General features: G+C 37.1%; 2 protein-coding genes across 3 annotated transcripts in view; one reads left to right on the forward strand and one right to left on the reverse strand.

Moving 5' to 3' along the window:
• COG5 (component of oligomeric golgi complex 5) overlaps positions 1-16521 on the reverse strand; it is a 342545-nt gene that overhangs the window by 206741 nt on the left and 119283 nt on the right. The window lies entirely within an intron of this gene.
• On the forward strand, positions 8669-9994 carry GPR22 (G protein-coupled receptor 22). Its single transcript, XM_033957898.1, has one exon. The coding sequence runs from the start codon at positions 8693-8695 to the stop codon at positions 9992-9994; it is 1302 nt and encodes a 433-aa protein (XP_033813789.1). The 5' UTR covers positions 8669-8692.

Raw genomic sequence — 16521 nt, forward strand, 5'->3', positions numbered from 1 at the left:
TGTAAATCTGGCGCTTGTACGTGCCAGGCCTGGCTTGGGGAAGCAGCAGAGAGAAAAAGATTGCAAAGGCAACGCAATCGACTCTTGTTGCCTTTGTGATCTACTGGTCGATTGCGATCGACCATTTGGGCACCCCTGGTCTAGTGGTTAGAACTACTGCCTCAGCACCCTAAGGTTGTCAGTTCAATCTCAACCTGCTTCTTGTGACTCTGGGCAAGTAACTTAATCCTTCCAATGCCCCTGGTACCACAGTTAGATTGTGAGCCTGCAGGGACAGATAGGGAAAATAGACAGTAAATAAACATAGCATCCACTGTGGGAACTCATGTCAATTATTTTGAGTAGTGAGATTGCATGGAACGGGAGCGTAAGAATATCGCTTTTGCCCTGGCTCACCAGTGTACTAGCAGGGCTTAAGATAGGCCCAGGGAGAGGCTTGCAATGGATCTGAGAGGGTGAAGATTTGAATATAAACCGAGAACCCCATTTTTGGGGGCTCAAAAATCTAGGTTTATATTCAAGTATATACAGTACCTGAAAATTGGAGGGTGGCCAATGTTATGCCAATTTTTTAAAATGGGTTCCAGGGAAGATCCGGGGAATTACAGAACTCAGTGCCAGGCAAAATAGTGGAAACATAGAAACATGATGGCAGATAAAGACCAAATGGCTTAAGTAGATTAAGAATTGGTTATCAGACAGAAAACAAAGGGTAGGGTTAAATGGCTATTTTTCTCAATAGAGGAAGGTAAATAGTGGTGTGCGCCACAGGGATCTGTACTGGGATGGTCCAATTTTACTTATTTATAAATTATCTAGAAATTGGAACTCCAAGTGAGGTGATTAAATTTGCAGATGACACTAAACTGTTCAAAGTTGTTAATATGCATGCATTCTGTGAAAAACTGCAGGAAGACCTTAGAAAATTGGAAAAATGGGCATCCAAATGGCAGATGAAATTTAATGTAGACAAATGTAAAGTGATGAACATTGAGAAGAATAATCCAAATCATGGTTACCTTGGGGGTCAACGCTCAAGAAAAAGATCTTGGTGCCATAATGAATAATGCGCTGAAACCTTCCACCCAATGTGTGGCGGCAGCCAAGAAAGCAAACAAGATGTGAGGAATTATTAGAAAAGGGATGGTAAACAACATTAAGAATGTTATAATGCCTCTGTATTGCACAATGGTGCAACCTGATCTTGAGTACTGCATTCAGTTCTGGTCTCCTTATTTCAAAAAAAGATATAGTGGCACTAGAAAAGGTTCAAAGAAGAGTGACCAAAATGATAAAGGGGATGGAACTCCTCTCATATGAGGAAAGACTAAAGAGATTAGGGCTTTTCAGCATGGAAAAGAGATGGCTGAGGGAATATATGATTAAAGTCTAGAAAAACCTGAGTGGTATAGAATGGGTACAAGTAGACTGATCTTTTACTGCATCAAGATTTACAAAAATTAGGGGACGCTCGAAGTTTCAGAGTATAATACTTTTAAAATCAATAGAAGGAATTTTTTTTCTCACTCAGAGAATAGTTAAGTTCTGGAATGCATTACCATAGCATAGTGTAAGAGCTGTTAACCTAGCTAGTTTTAAAAAAGGTTTGGACAATTCCTGGAGGAAAAGTCCAGAGTTTGCAGTTGAGACAGACATTGGGTATGCCACTGCTTGCCCTGGATCAGTGGTATGGAATGCTGCTACTATCTGGATTTTTGCTAGGTACTTGTGACTTGGATTAGCCCCTGTGAAGACACGATACTGAGCTAGATGAACCATTGGTCTGGCCCAGTAAGGCTATTCCTATGTTCTTATATGGAAACAATTCCCCCATGGTGCCTCATTGAGAGCAGTGAGCTTGTCTGGTTATTGTAATATGATATCAGTACAGGGCTCGCCTGTTGGAATAAATTACCCCTGGATTTAAGGCAGGCTTCCACTGTGTTACAATTTAGAAAGGGGCTTAAAACGGTATTGTTTACATGCACTTTTGCAATTTGAATTATTGTATGTTGGCAGTCTGATTAGTTTTTGCAGAGAAGCTGATGTTTAGGGGTTGTTTTTTTGTTGGGGTTTTTTTTTTGAGTGAATTAGTAAGTTGTATTGCGACTGGTATGTGTTTTAACCATTTTTATTGTTGTAATTAGAGACAAGTTTGTGGTCAGTTTTTTCTTAAGTGTTTAGGTATGCATTTGTCATATTTTATTATGTATGTATTGCTGTGATGCACAGAATTGTTGGATATGCGGACCACACATTTTTAAATAAATAAATTACTGGCCAAATGACTAGACATGCCTTAATGGGATTTAGCGAAGAACTCTTGCCATAACAATCTGTTCGGGCAATGGATTTAATTAAGGCAAAATATATTTTATCATTTTAAGGAAGCAAACTAGAATGCCACCTCTACAGTATGGAAATGATCTAAGAGTACTATAATTTACATTCTGAATATTATAACTTATCTGTACTTGATAATGTGAACTACTCTATTATGACTTATGTATTTGGAGCCAGATCAGAAAGCTGACCTGCATATAAATATACTGGCTGAAATTCACTACACTTGAATGAAAATGCAGTACTTTTGTATCTGAGCAGATTTAACACACAGAACTCCACAGAGAGGCTTTACTATATTTTCAATAAATCTTAAAGACATGTTGCCTAATTGCTAGTGGCTTTAAAAAGTAGCATACATTTTATATCATTTTCACCAGTATTTTGTCATGCAGAGATTTTGTAGGACAAACTGGAATACTCAGTGAAATAGAAGAAATGCTGAAATATGCATAATGGTTTTAAAAGCTACTCTACAGCCACATTCATTTGTAAATTAAACCTTTTTTAAAAGCATCTCTATATAAAATGAAGGGGATAGATCACTCCCATATACATAGCAAGCATGGTTTAAGCCCAACATATCTGACCAATCAAAATTAGTGAATTCACTGCATCTCTCTGCAGTGAAGAGATGCAACGAGGTAGGCTGTCATTCTGCAAAAGCAGCCCATAAGCTAGCTTTCTTCCAAGAAGCACTGCTGATCCTTTTTAGAAAAGCTGAATCTAAATGTTGTCTCTGGAGACAAGAAGCCTTCAGTATGCTAAATTACTTTCATCATGTATTTTCAGATGCTTATTGATTCCACAGTTGGAAGAGTGTGAGAGACTGCAGCAGCCTCTAAAGGAGAATTACATGTCCTATACATTTGGAGTATGCTGAAACAATGGCACAGCATAATCACATCTTTTCATTAAGGTCATTTTCTGAAGAGATGTCCAGGACCCTCTTTCCCTTATACGCTGCCAACAAGTGAACAAAATGAACCAATCAAAACTGGAAATGCTTCAATTGCATCAAAAATATATCAGATGTTTAGCAGAGGTAAGATGCTACTTATTATGACGTGCAACTGTTTTCCAAACACAGGCAGAATAATTTGGAGCCAATGTAAGATTCATATGTATTTTGTAAGCATTTTTATTTCAACATGTGATTTGTACAGAATTATTCATCAATAAAACATTTTTATAGTTAACATTAAAATGTATAGAAATGGATAATTTGAGACTACAAAATCTAGAATTTCTGTCATGGTAAAAAAAACTGGGAATCATTATTGTACACTATGCACAGTACTGCTAAAAGCAATATTTTTTTTCATGTTGTCATATGTATTACAAATGAATTTAATGACTATTTGCAATCTCCTACACGCCTATTGTTTTATTTAGGGTGAATTATATTTCTATAAAAAAGGACACTTTATTACATTATACATCAGGCATTTGAAAAATTATACATCAGACATTTGAAACATTGAGTAATGCAATTCACCAGTTCAAAATGTATCAGAAAGTATTTATTTTGACTGCAATCTAGTCTAAGCTATACATAGTCAATGCAATATGTATATTTGCAAACCGTATTTATGTTCAGAAAAATGTATGGCTGATTTTCAGTAGAATTCAACACAAAGCTTATAGGAAATATACCATAGTACACAGAGTGTAAAGTGCCTGCTTACAAACCTTGTAAACAGAATCTGAATTCAGATCAGCAGGCATGGAAACATAGCAAATGGGAAGCAAAATTTATTTGACAGACTATAGTAACAACAAACTATATGGATAATATGGCTTGTTACTTTTAATATATATGGCTGGATAAAGTTTCTCATTTTTTCAACCTAATCACATACTACATACATGTTGTTACTCCCAGATCCAAAATACTCAAATTCCGTTTGGCAGACGATTATTGCAGATGTGGCACCATGTGGAATAATTTCATTAAACTATTGCAATCAGCACCCTTACATTTAACTATTAATAAATAATAATAACAATAATAATATTATCTAATGACTGAGCACCCACTTTTTTTTTTTTTGCATTATCTACATGAAGGTAGCTACTGCTTGGCTTCTTTTTAGCTTTCTGGTCTACAAACTGTAAGATGTATTCCTCTTAAATTTATGCTCTAAAGACAGACAGGAAGTGGAACAAAGAAATATGGAGAAGGTCTGCACTGGTGCTGTGTAAATAACTCTTCATCAATACATACAGAAGATAAACACAATGGACCACATTTTCACAACAAAAAGTGATTACTGCCTGAAAACAAAATAGTGAGCATAATTTAAATGGAATGTATAGTTTAATCTTTGAATTGTAGAAACCATTAATTCAGAAAGTAAATCATGACTTTCAAAAAAAGGAGAGAAAATGTACTTCATCAGCAACTGAATTATTATATTTCCTTGGCGCTATACATTAAATTATTCATATCAGTTGTCAGAATGACTAATAGTGCTATATTCCTCTGAAAATATTAGTCAGTTATGTACCTTGTGCTAATGAAAATAAGCCAAATTAACACACAGATGGTTTCTCTCACAGCACATGAACTGGATTTTACAATGTGTATCATTTTCTGTGACAAAGCCATCACTCTGATCTAATGAGCACACATGCTATAGGAACAAATGTACAATTATAACAGAAGGATACCTAAACACACTTCTAAAGTCAGAAATCCATTGCCTTTATTTTTCATTTCTACATATTCAAGAAAAACAAAAACATGCCACAGTACAATACAAAACGCATAAACACATCAAATAAGAAGGCTTTTTGCTTTGGTTATATTCATATAGTTTGAATTTTTCCAAATAAAATAAACTGGAAAGCAATAATCTCAGAAATGTACTAGCAATGTAGTCTTCCTTAAAAGTCCTTTTTGCTGAAGTGTTTTAACAAAAGGATATACAAAATTGATACTAGATCTGTAATATGACATAACTGTTGCCAGAAGAAAAGTGAAAATGCATGTCAAAAAATCTGTCAACCGTGTATTGATCTATGAAAATCAACTGGAGTGTGCTTAAAAGACCCCTGAGGCCAGGGAAAGCAGGTAGGTAGGCCATAAGTCACATACAACCAATTTCTGCTTAACATTCACAAAAGAACAGAGTTCTGCTCTGGAGAAGACACTTTTTTAAATTGCTTTTCTCTCTTTGACATTTGTTTTCATGTAACTGTAAGTCTAACAGATATGACAAAGACCTGATGTGTAATTGGTCTGTCCTGCATAAAATTTGGCACATTTCAAATTTTCCATTTTCACAAGATTTCAGTTAGATTATTCTTACAGGTAGTACCGTAATTTGTCTTTACAGATCTGCTTCTAATCTCCTTCTGGCTTCAACCAATTCAAAAGAATTCAATTTATCATGCAATACATTTGGAACAGTTCTAGAAATACAGACACCCAAATAATTCATGTACACAGAGTAAATCATAATATCTTGAGGCAATGTACAAGCCTACCAGACGCTGCATTAAGTCCCTATCTAATATTAGGAAGGCCATTAAATTTGTCTTCTTTCACAGAAGGCTGTTACCTTGTCATTTACAATTATGTTGTATGTACCAGACAACACCCCTTATAATGTAATTAAGACATTAGAAACCCTCAGATAACAGATCCCACAGTAACTACCACACACTACACATAGGTAGTTAATTATGGTGAAATATCTCAATTAAGACTTCTGGGTTACAAATGCTGGTCTTAAAAATACTGGTGATCTTATTAAATAGAATACTTGCTTACCAGGTGTATATGTTGGAAAATAAAATGCTGCATCTCAAGGTAGCCAAAGAACCCAAGTACTGTAATTTTATTTACAGGTGATCACCAATGAGGAAAGCATGCCTAACAAAGGTTTTCTGTTCCTCAGTAGCACTTACTACCAATATTATTTTAACTTACTACAGCAAACGCTACCAAATGTGCATACATTTTTCAGAGTCCCTCTTTCTCCATATTCTCATGCCTTAATTATCATCTTGGCTTCACATTTTAATTCAGCTATTTGTTGTTTAAATGATAGATTCATTTTCATTGAATCAGCTTGATGGCCTTAAATAAAACAATGAATACAAATCTATGGATTTACAGTATATAGGCATGCAAAGCTCTTACCATTGTTTCTGGACATCAAAATGCATTTATATATAGTATATACCATTGGTTCCCAAACCTGTCCTGGAGGCTCCCCAACTAGTCAGGTTTTCAGAATATCCACCAAAACTATTTGTGAAATAGATTTGCATGCAATGCCTCCTTTGCATGCAAATTTATTCATTGCAGAAATTCTGAAAACCTGACTAGTCGAGCAGCCTCCAGGACAGATTTGGGAACCACTGGTACATACAGTACACATATACTAAATACAAATATCAGTACAAATCAAAGCAATAGCAGGCAGTTCCAAAAGGTGTGCTCATGAGATGCAAACTCAGATATCCGCAGGACATGACTTATGCCTTCAAAATCCCCATGAAATAAAATTGACATGATTAGATCCACCACTAATTCTTTGCTCAATTTTTCAAAAATGTAGATCAAATAATAAAAATGTTTGAAGAATAAAAACAGCCTGTCCCTGTGTTTTACAGCTAGATCTATACCAGATGTTCCCAACCCTTTTCATTGTATGATCTCCTAATTTACCTCAAAAAACTTGAGATCCCCAGTTCCCCTCCTCTCTTCCTGGATCCTCAATCCCTCAGTACCAAGCCTGTTCCCACTAGTTCTCTATCTTCTGTCTCCTTCCTGTCTCCACCAGGCTCTCTCTCTCTCTCTTCCCCTCCTGCCAACTGCCTCTGATCTCACCCCAACAGATGCTGTTTCTTCTGTCCCCCAAGGCTATTGATGCTCTTACTGCCATCTCCACAGCCACTGTTTATCTTGTATTCTCTTCATATAACAGCATAAAAATACTTTTTTGTGACCTCTAGACCCCTGATAATTATACTGCAGACCCTCAAGGGCCCATGGACCAGTGACCTATACATATTTCACTGAGACCACATCCTCTATTCAAACATTTTGGTATGCACATTATAAAGACCGGAGTGCAGTTACGAAAAAAAACCAAACAAACCAAAAACCCAAGTCATCTGAACAAATAAAACAGTAATACTATAGCAATTATAGGGGGAAATTATCAACCACAGAAATGTAGTATATCAAGAATATAAGAAATAAAGATTTGGTTTCTGTTAAGGAGCGTTATTTTACTGTTAACCCCAGTTACTATTAACTAGTTCTCATTACATAAAATGGGACCTCTGCTAAAACAGTACATAGACTAAACCGAGCGAGACAATTATGCGCAGACATTGCCAAGCAGACAATCACGCGCAGGACATCAGTACGCTGGATTAAAACACAATTTTAAAGCACTCTGAGGGGGGGAACCTCCCCACCTTACTTAGAACTATTGGTGCTCCCGTTGTGGGGGGTAACCCCCCATTATAGAGGAAATAGTCTTTTCCCCTCTTTTTTAGGGAAAAATTAGTTTCCTTGGTAATGGGGGTTCCCCCTCCCCACCCACCCCCAACGGGAGCGCAAACAGTTCTAAGTAAAGTGGGGGGTTCCCCCCTACACACACCCTCAGAGCACTTTAAAATTGTGTTTTAATCCAGCATGTCGACGTCCTGCACACGATTGTCTGCCCGGCAATGTCCACACGCGATTGTCTGGCGCAGCTTTGACTCGTCACTGCTAAAACAGCATGATTTAGTAGTAAAATGGCATGCCTTAACTGTAGACCACATTAGTAGCTAAGCCCCATTACTGAATAATTTACAGTAACTATAATTATTGTTCAAATGCATATGTATCTCCATTTATTTTCCCCAAAAAAATTTTACCACCACAAAAAACTTCCCATCTTCAAAGTTACTTTCATACGAAGGCCTGCTGATATCCATGACATAGGTCTAAAAAATTATTTTATATAGAATATAAATTGGCTCCATACCAGGGAGTATTAGATCTGAGACTCTCTCTCATTATTTAAGAATCATGAAAAATAGAAGGGATTTCATACAATGTCTCCTGCTGTTATTTACATAAAAACCCTTCACAAGGGCCTAGGCATGGTATCTTTTTCTATGGGTTGTCATCAAATTGCTCTTCAAAAGCAGGATACATTATAGTTCTGACAGCTCAGGTTCCCAAGTTTAATTGTGGTACACATCAATGTAAAACGGGCTCAATAAAAAGAAACACCAATTTTTCAGAACAAGAATTTATAAAGTTTGTAAGAGTCAGTATTTAATGGTTATACATTCTCTTTCACCTTCTAGGACGCACCCCAACTGTTCCAAGAGGATGTGTTTCTCTTTCATGTTGGATGTCATCATGCAGTCTGAATCGAACATTACAGTCAGAGATGACACAGACAACACCAACACCAACATGTACCGACCACTCTCATATCCATTAAGTTTTCAAGTAACCCTCACTGGATTTCTCATGTTAGAAATTGTTTTAGGACTTGGCAGCAACCTCACTGTGTTGGTACTTTACTGCATGAAATCCAACTTAATCAATTCTGTCAGTAACATTATCACAATGAATCTTCATGTACTTGATGTAATAATTTGTGTGGGATGTATTCCTCTAACTATAGTTATTCTGCTACTTTCTCTGAAGAGCAACACTGCTCTAATATGTTGCTTCCATGAGGCCTGTGTCTCCTTTACCAGTGTCTCAACAGCTGTCAATGTTTTTGCTATCACTCTGGACCGCTATGACATCTCCGTAAAACCTGCAAACAGAATTCTAACGATGGGACGAGCTGTGATATTAATGACATCAACGTGGATTATCTCTTTTCTTTCATTTCTTATTCCCTTCATTGAGGTCAGCTTTTTTAGTTTTCAAACAGAGAATACTTGGGAAAACAAGACACTTTTGTGTGTTAGTTCAAATGAGTACCACACAGAACTTGGAATGTATTATCACCTTCTTGTACAGATTCCAATCTTTTTCTTGACTGTTTTAGTAATGTTGATCACCTACAGCAAAATACTTCAAGCTCTTAATATACGAATAGGCACAAGATTTACAACGGGGCAGAAGAAGAAAGCTAGAAAGAAAAAGACTATTTCTTTGACTACACAGCATGAGACAACTGATGTTTCACAGAGCAGTGGAGGAAGAAATGTAGTGCTTGGTGTAAGGACTTCAGTTTCTGTAATTATTGCCCTACGACGGGCTGTAAAGAGACATCGGGAACGACGAGAAAGGCAGAAAAGGGTCTTTCGAATGTCCCTTTTGATTATTTCAACATTTCTTATCTGCTGGACGCCAATTTCTGTTTTAAATACTACAATTTTATGTTTGGGCCCAAGTGACCTTTTGGTAAAATTGAGATTGTGCTTTCTAGTCATGGCATATGGAACAACTATATTTCACCCTCTACTATATGCATTCACCAGACAAAAATTCCAAAAAGTCCTGAAAAGTAAAATGAAAAAAAGAGTGGTGTCAATTGTGGAAGCTGATCCGATGCCCAATAATGCTGTGATACATAACTCATGGATAGAACCCAAAAGAAACAAAAAGATAAGTTTTGCTGAAAATGAAGTAAGGGAGAAGCATTTAGCATCTCAGGTTGTCACTGATTAGGTTGCAGTTAAGTTTTCACCAAATTTCTGAGGGTGAGAAAAAACAGGTTACAGAAAACTACTGCCAAATAAGACCACCATCTTTTTTTATTTTAGTACTGATTGCGCTGTAAACTGCAATACGTGTATTGACTACATTAAGCCTTGTATATTTCTTCATTAATTACTGTAGATGTTGCATGGCAGTTTAAGTAACCTCATATGGATATTTTTGTCAATATTCTCTCTAACAGAAATTCATGTGTCTCATTTTCTAAAAAAAAAAAAATAATTAGTAATAAATAGCCCTAAAATATTACATACTTCAGAAATGTAGGGAATTATTTTATATATTTTTTAAATATTAAATGATAAAAACTAAGGGGCTTTTAACAGAACTAAAAAATATATACAGCTTCCAAGAATGATTAAAAGAGCCAAGTAAATTATAGGACCCTTTTACTAAATTTATGGGCTTAATGTGCTGTAATGTAGGATTTTAACGAGTGGCAAGCCCCAACTAACACTGCATCAAAAAGATCATATGTTAATGTTGCTGTTCATGCATAGGACCAATGCATTAATGCAGAAGCAGTTAAAACCTATTTAGGAGGCAGTTAAGTGGTCCTGTGTTAACTGTGCATTAGCCAGTTAGCAAATGGTAAAAACCCCTTAACGCAGTCGTGTGGGAGTTCATTTCCACATATTAACTATGCATTCAGAGCTTAATCCACTTTAGTAAAAGGGCCCCATTTGTAAGCTGTGGTTGACCTGGAGATCTTTTCCATATTTTAAAGCACACAGATCTTTCATCTATATTCATTATAAGTCAAAGCTATTAAAGGTTACTTTAAAATCACAGAAACTATAGATGGTCAAAACATCAGACCCTGCAGCAAATAAGGAAATGCAACCCAAATTCCATGGGTCTAACTGTTTCACCATCAATATTTTTTGCTACTAGTACGACAGGATAGGTGAATTGTACTAAATTAAAAAAAAAAATTAGAAATTGAAAAAAAGAATGGGTCTGTTTCATTGGGTCACTCTTTGAAATTTCCTTTAAGAAGAGGGATATTTCAATATTAAGACATAAGAAGGCAAAGCAGAGGTAGAGCACCACCGTTTTGATGGAACCATTTCCAGCCTCATCTTCAAGCTCTCTAGTTGGACAAAATACTAGTATAGTCATGACCTCATAGGACCATCCTGATCCTCTGTCTTTTTATTATGTGCTAATGAAATTATTACGTGCTAAATGCTAAGAAGCCCAACACCTATCGGCTTCTTAGCATTTAGCATGCACTAAGCTTTAGTAAAAGAGTCCCAAAGTAAGTAAGGGTCTAGAACGATTCATTGCATCTGTTTCATCACACTCAGTTCAGCGTAACCGTTTCAACGTTAAATCATCATCCCACGATGAAATTGCTGCAAAGATTCATTGAGTCTGGGAGCCACAGCTGGGCACCTTTGAATTTTGGTGTTACCCCTCACCCCCCACACAAATTTCTTCCCTCCCCCTCCTCTTCCCTGTCCGCGATCCACAGACACCTCTCCCTATTTCTCTGTCTGTAGCGATGGAAGGGAATAATTCGTGATCTGGCACCTCTTGGATGATGCCCCCCCCAAAAAAAAAATTATTCCCTTCCCCTCTCCTCCCTGCGATCCACTGGCACCTCTCCCTGCTCTTTGAAGGGTACAATTCAGTGTGGTCTTCTCTCTGTCTGCGATCCACCGGCACCTCTCCCTGTTCCTGTGTTTGTGGCAGTGCTGGAAGGGGATGTCACCTCTCCCTACTCCTGTAACCGCAGCGACGATGGAAGGGGACGATTCAGTGCGGCCGTTTCATCGCAGCCACTCTGAAATGTCCTATGATTAATTATCCCATTCCCAAGTAAGTAGTGACATGCTGAGTCAGACTAATGATCCACTGAGGCCAGAATTCTGTTTCCAACAGTAGCCAATCTGGGTTACTTAGAACTCCAGAGTTTCCAAATGGGAAAATCTGTTCCTGTTGTGCACTACCAGAAGCAAGAGATAGAGAAACCTATGGGGCTCATTTTCAAAAAAAGACAGACATCCAAAAGACAGCATTAACTGGCATTTGGACGTCTTACTAATCAAAATGTCGAAATGGTAATTTTCGAAACTGACTTTCTAAACGTCTTTCTGGTGTTTAGCTTCCAGTGCGTCTAAATCGTAAGGGGGCGTGCTAGAGACGTGTTTTGGGCAGGCTTAGGACTTGGACGTTCTGCAGAGATAATCAAACTTTTAACAAAACGTCCAGGATACTATTTAGATGTTTGCGGCTAGACCTATTTTAAAAACGAATAAGGATCAAGAAGGTACCCAAAATGACCGGATGACCACCGGAGGGATGAAGGTATGAACCTTACTCCCTCAGTGGTCACCCACCCCCTCCCACCACCCAAAGATGTGAAAGAAACAGTACATACCAGCCTGTATTACAGCTTCAGATGGTCACACAAACACAGCTCAGCAGAGCAGAAGGGCAGTCTAGGAGGTACTACAGTGAATGTCCCATTAAAATGTCCCAGGTCCACATCTCACTGTAACCTGCTTATATTGTATGGTGAGCCCTTCAAAATCCACCCAAAACTACTGTGTCTACATAAAGATGACACCTGCAGGTATAAGGGCTACTGTACAGGTGGGTATTGTAAATTTTGGGTGGATTTTGGAGGGCTAACCATACAGTATAAACAGGTTATAGTGACATGTGTACCTGGGACTTTTTAATGTGACATTCACTGCAGTACCCCCTAGAGTGCCTCTCTGCTCTGCTGTGCTCAGCTGTCTATGGCTAGTTTGTTAAGAATGCTAGCTACTTGTACATCCCAATAGCTTTTTTTGTGTATTTTTTCATTTGGACATCTTTGTATTAAAAAATGGCCAAAAAAAGGATTCACCAAGGGCCAAAATGACATATTGCTCTTTCAAAAATGGACATTTTCTCTACTAGATTTCTGGACATCTTTTCCAAAACATCCAAACTCAGACTTAAGACGTCCTATTGAAAATGCCCCTCCACACCTCTGTGTCTAATAACTAATATACTCTGTGTCTAATAACTAATATACTTTATCAAACCTCACATCTTTTATAAACCCAGCTATAAGAACCTTAACTACATTCTCCAGCTTAATTATTACATTCTCATAGCTTAATTGTGAATGGACTGAAAAAATTATACTTCCTTAATTTGTTTTAAATCTGCTACTGGTAAATGTTCCCTATAACTTCAAGACTATCCTTATGATTTTATAAACCTTCATATCATCTCCTCTTAGTTGTCTCCTCTCAAAACTGAAGAACCCTAGAAAGTTTATCTTTCTTTTATAAGGGAGCCATTTCCGTTTATATTTGCTGCTGTATTATTAAGACGGGGTGACCAAAAGTGCACAGAATACTCAAAATGTTGTACTTCAGATCCAATAATAATAAGTAACACGCTTACTTAGAACGCTTAAATACATTCCCACAAAAATATCAAAAGAGTGAGCCGTGAGCAGAGGAGTGGAACTTGTTTAAATTTCAACTAATGAGCTTTAGGAGAGACTGACACCCAGTATAGAAGACTGTTGTCTTTTAAAGGCTTCGTTTGGCTTCCTAAAGAAATACTGAAACATGGCACGTTGAGGCCAAAGAACTTTACACACAAGATAAGTACTGTTGGTTCAACATTTGATGCTTTTTCCTCCATATCTCTGAACACAATCTTTCCACATGAGAATTTGAAGTGTAAATTCTTTTGATATTTTTGTGTGAGTTTATTTAAGTGTTCTTAGTAAGCGTGTTACTTATTATTATTGGATCGACCTTTCACGTTTTCGTTTTTGACTTAGTACCTCAGATCTATGCAGAGGGATAGTGATATTCTAATTTTACTCTCTGTTCCTTCCATCTATGTTTTCTTCACTAAGCATTTCACTGTATTATTCGCAATGACTCCAAAATTTTTTTTCCTGGGGTTTAACTTCTAGTATAGAGTCCAACGTGATGGCCATACTGGGATTAATGTCAAAAGCCTCTTTCTATATGCAAAACAGTATTTTACACATAGAAAAGAAGCACTTATAAAATTGCCTAGCCTGCCAGCACATCTTTTACCTGGAGTAAGTACAGGCATTCCTAGAGGAAAGGTTCAGGCAGGGGCAGCCCGGGGACCACATGCGGCCCGTCAGGTACTATTTTGAGGCCTTCGGTATGTTTATCATAATCACAAAAGTAAAATCAAACAGTTTCTTGATCATATGTCTCTTCAGCTATAAATGACAATATTATTATTAAGACTTAGCCAAAAGGAAAGATTTATAAACTATAAAGAGTTTTACCTCATGCAAAACTGTCATTTCTTTAATAAGACATTAACTATTTTTTTCCGAGGCCCTCCAAGTACCTACAAATCCAAAATGTGGCCCTGCAAAGGGTTTGAGTTTGAGACCACTGCTTAAGCACATAAGTTGGCTAAATAAAATAGGTGCAACTTGTATGCACATCTGATGCATAATGTGGCCTTTCTATAAAGTTACTCTCATAAAGGGTATTTTGTAAATATTTCCTTAAGTAAATTTAATTAAAATAGCATTTTATTGTCAGACTTGGTCTGTTTCAGCTGCCCTCTAATCAGCTGGTAAAGTTTCGTAACTACAGCCTATATACATAGGTTTACCCATTATTTGAGGTATTCCCAAGGATGGGGTTGAAAATTCACAGATATGCAAATACTTTAACCCTGAAAAACTGAGCTGCCACATTCCAAATACAAATGTATGCACATAATTGTCCTGGGGAATTTTAAACTAGAAATATACAAATACTTTTCGTTTGACAATCCAGCAAAGTTCTTAGGGGGGAAAAAAGTATTTAGGTGCATACATAGAGGAAAGTTTTGAAGCAGCAGTGAAAGAAAAAAGGGAATATCACCTGGAATGGAGGCTAACTGCAAAGATATTAGCAAAAATCAGAATGGCACACAGGATAAAATTTATTTTACACCACCACCCAACATTGTCATATTTTGGCATTGGCATACTTTGGGGTAATAAATCTTACTACACAACAACAAAGTGCACCTTTGACTGCTTAGGACTTGGCAACTGAAACTCTTATAGTCCCAAGTGTGTGGCTCCAATTCACCAAACATTTTGTGAATTTGTGCAGCATTAATTAGGGCTAGAAGAGTTTCAGCTGATAAGTCCTAAGCAGTCAGTGGTGCATTTTGCTCTTGCTCAGTAAGATTCATTACCCCTGATGCAGGCCAATGCTGAAACATGACTGCATTGGGTTATGGTGTAAAATTTTACCGTTTGTCATACTGGCATTTGCTGGCATCTTTGCAACCAGCCCTCCTAGAGCTGCCACTCCAGGTAGTATTCATTTGATGGTATATACGTACATACATACTTTTTACACATGCGCACAGTTATAAAACAAAATTCATAGTTAGGCTTTTTTTTCCCCCATGTGCATCGCTTTCCATTTGTTCATATTAAATCTCATCTTTCAGTTAGATGCCCAGTTCTCTAGTCTAGTAAGATCCTCCTTTAATTCCTCATAAGTATGTTTTCTAAAACTACAATATTTTGAATAATTTTGTGTCATCTACAAATTTGATCACCTTATTTATTGCTTGCTTTTCCATATTAATGAATGTGTTAAATGCTGTTTTTAGGACAGATTCCTGTGGCATGCCACTTTTTCCCTCTATCTGTTGGTAAAATTGCCCATCAGTGCTATTCTTTCCTATTTTTAAACTAGTTACATATCCAGAATAGTACCCAGCCTTCTAATATACGAGTTTCAGTTTTTGCGCAGTATCTCTCATAAGGATGTTTATCGACTGCCTTCTGGGGGGAAAAAAACAGATATGCTTCATCAGTGATTCACATTCCTGCCTTGGGGATCATCAGCTAGCAAGGTTTTCAGGATATCCAAAATAAACATGCATGAGACAACCTTACATGCAATCAGTATAAGAAAAACCTCTCTCATGCATGGTGAGAGCCACTGCACCGCCAAACCAGTTCACCCATATTCCTATGTACATCTTCAAAGAATTCTAATAAATAAATAAGGTACACATTTCCCTTTGCTAACCACATGCTCGCATTGCCAGATTAAGTCATGTTTATCCATATGATCAGTAACTTTGCTCTTAATAGCTTCCACTGTTTTACTCGATGGTACTGACATCAGGTTTATAGTTCTGCAATTCCCTGTACATAGTTAGCTTAGATAATGTGCCTGCCCATCATTCAAATCTCTCATGCAGGGAATATATTCCTCCTCAAAGTAATCAACTCCATAACACTCATTAAACTTCTCCCTCCTCCAATTATTTCCCCAAATTAAAGTCAGCTCCTTATTTTTCTATAGTAAGCACCCAAGGCAGATACATCAACCAAAATAGCTGATTTCATGCTTTACAAACTCACATCCTTTTTTTAAAAGAAAAAAAAAACTTAAGCTAATAAAAGTTTGAATGCATAAGGGTAGCAATCTCTATAAATCATATTAAATAATATG

This window comes from Geotrypetes seraphini, chromosome 9 (genome assembly GCF_902459505.1).
Source record: "Geotrypetes seraphini chromosome 9, aGeoSer1.1, whole genome shotgun sequence".
Classification (NCBI taxonomy): Eukaryota; Metazoa; Chordata; class Amphibia; order Gymnophiona; family Dermophiidae; genus Geotrypetes; species Geotrypetes seraphini.

Coding starts and splice junctions, on each gene's coding strand:
- GPR22 (XM_033957898.1), top strand. CDS start 8,693: ATGTGTTTCTCTTTCATGTTGGATGTCATCATGCAGTCTGAATCGAAC.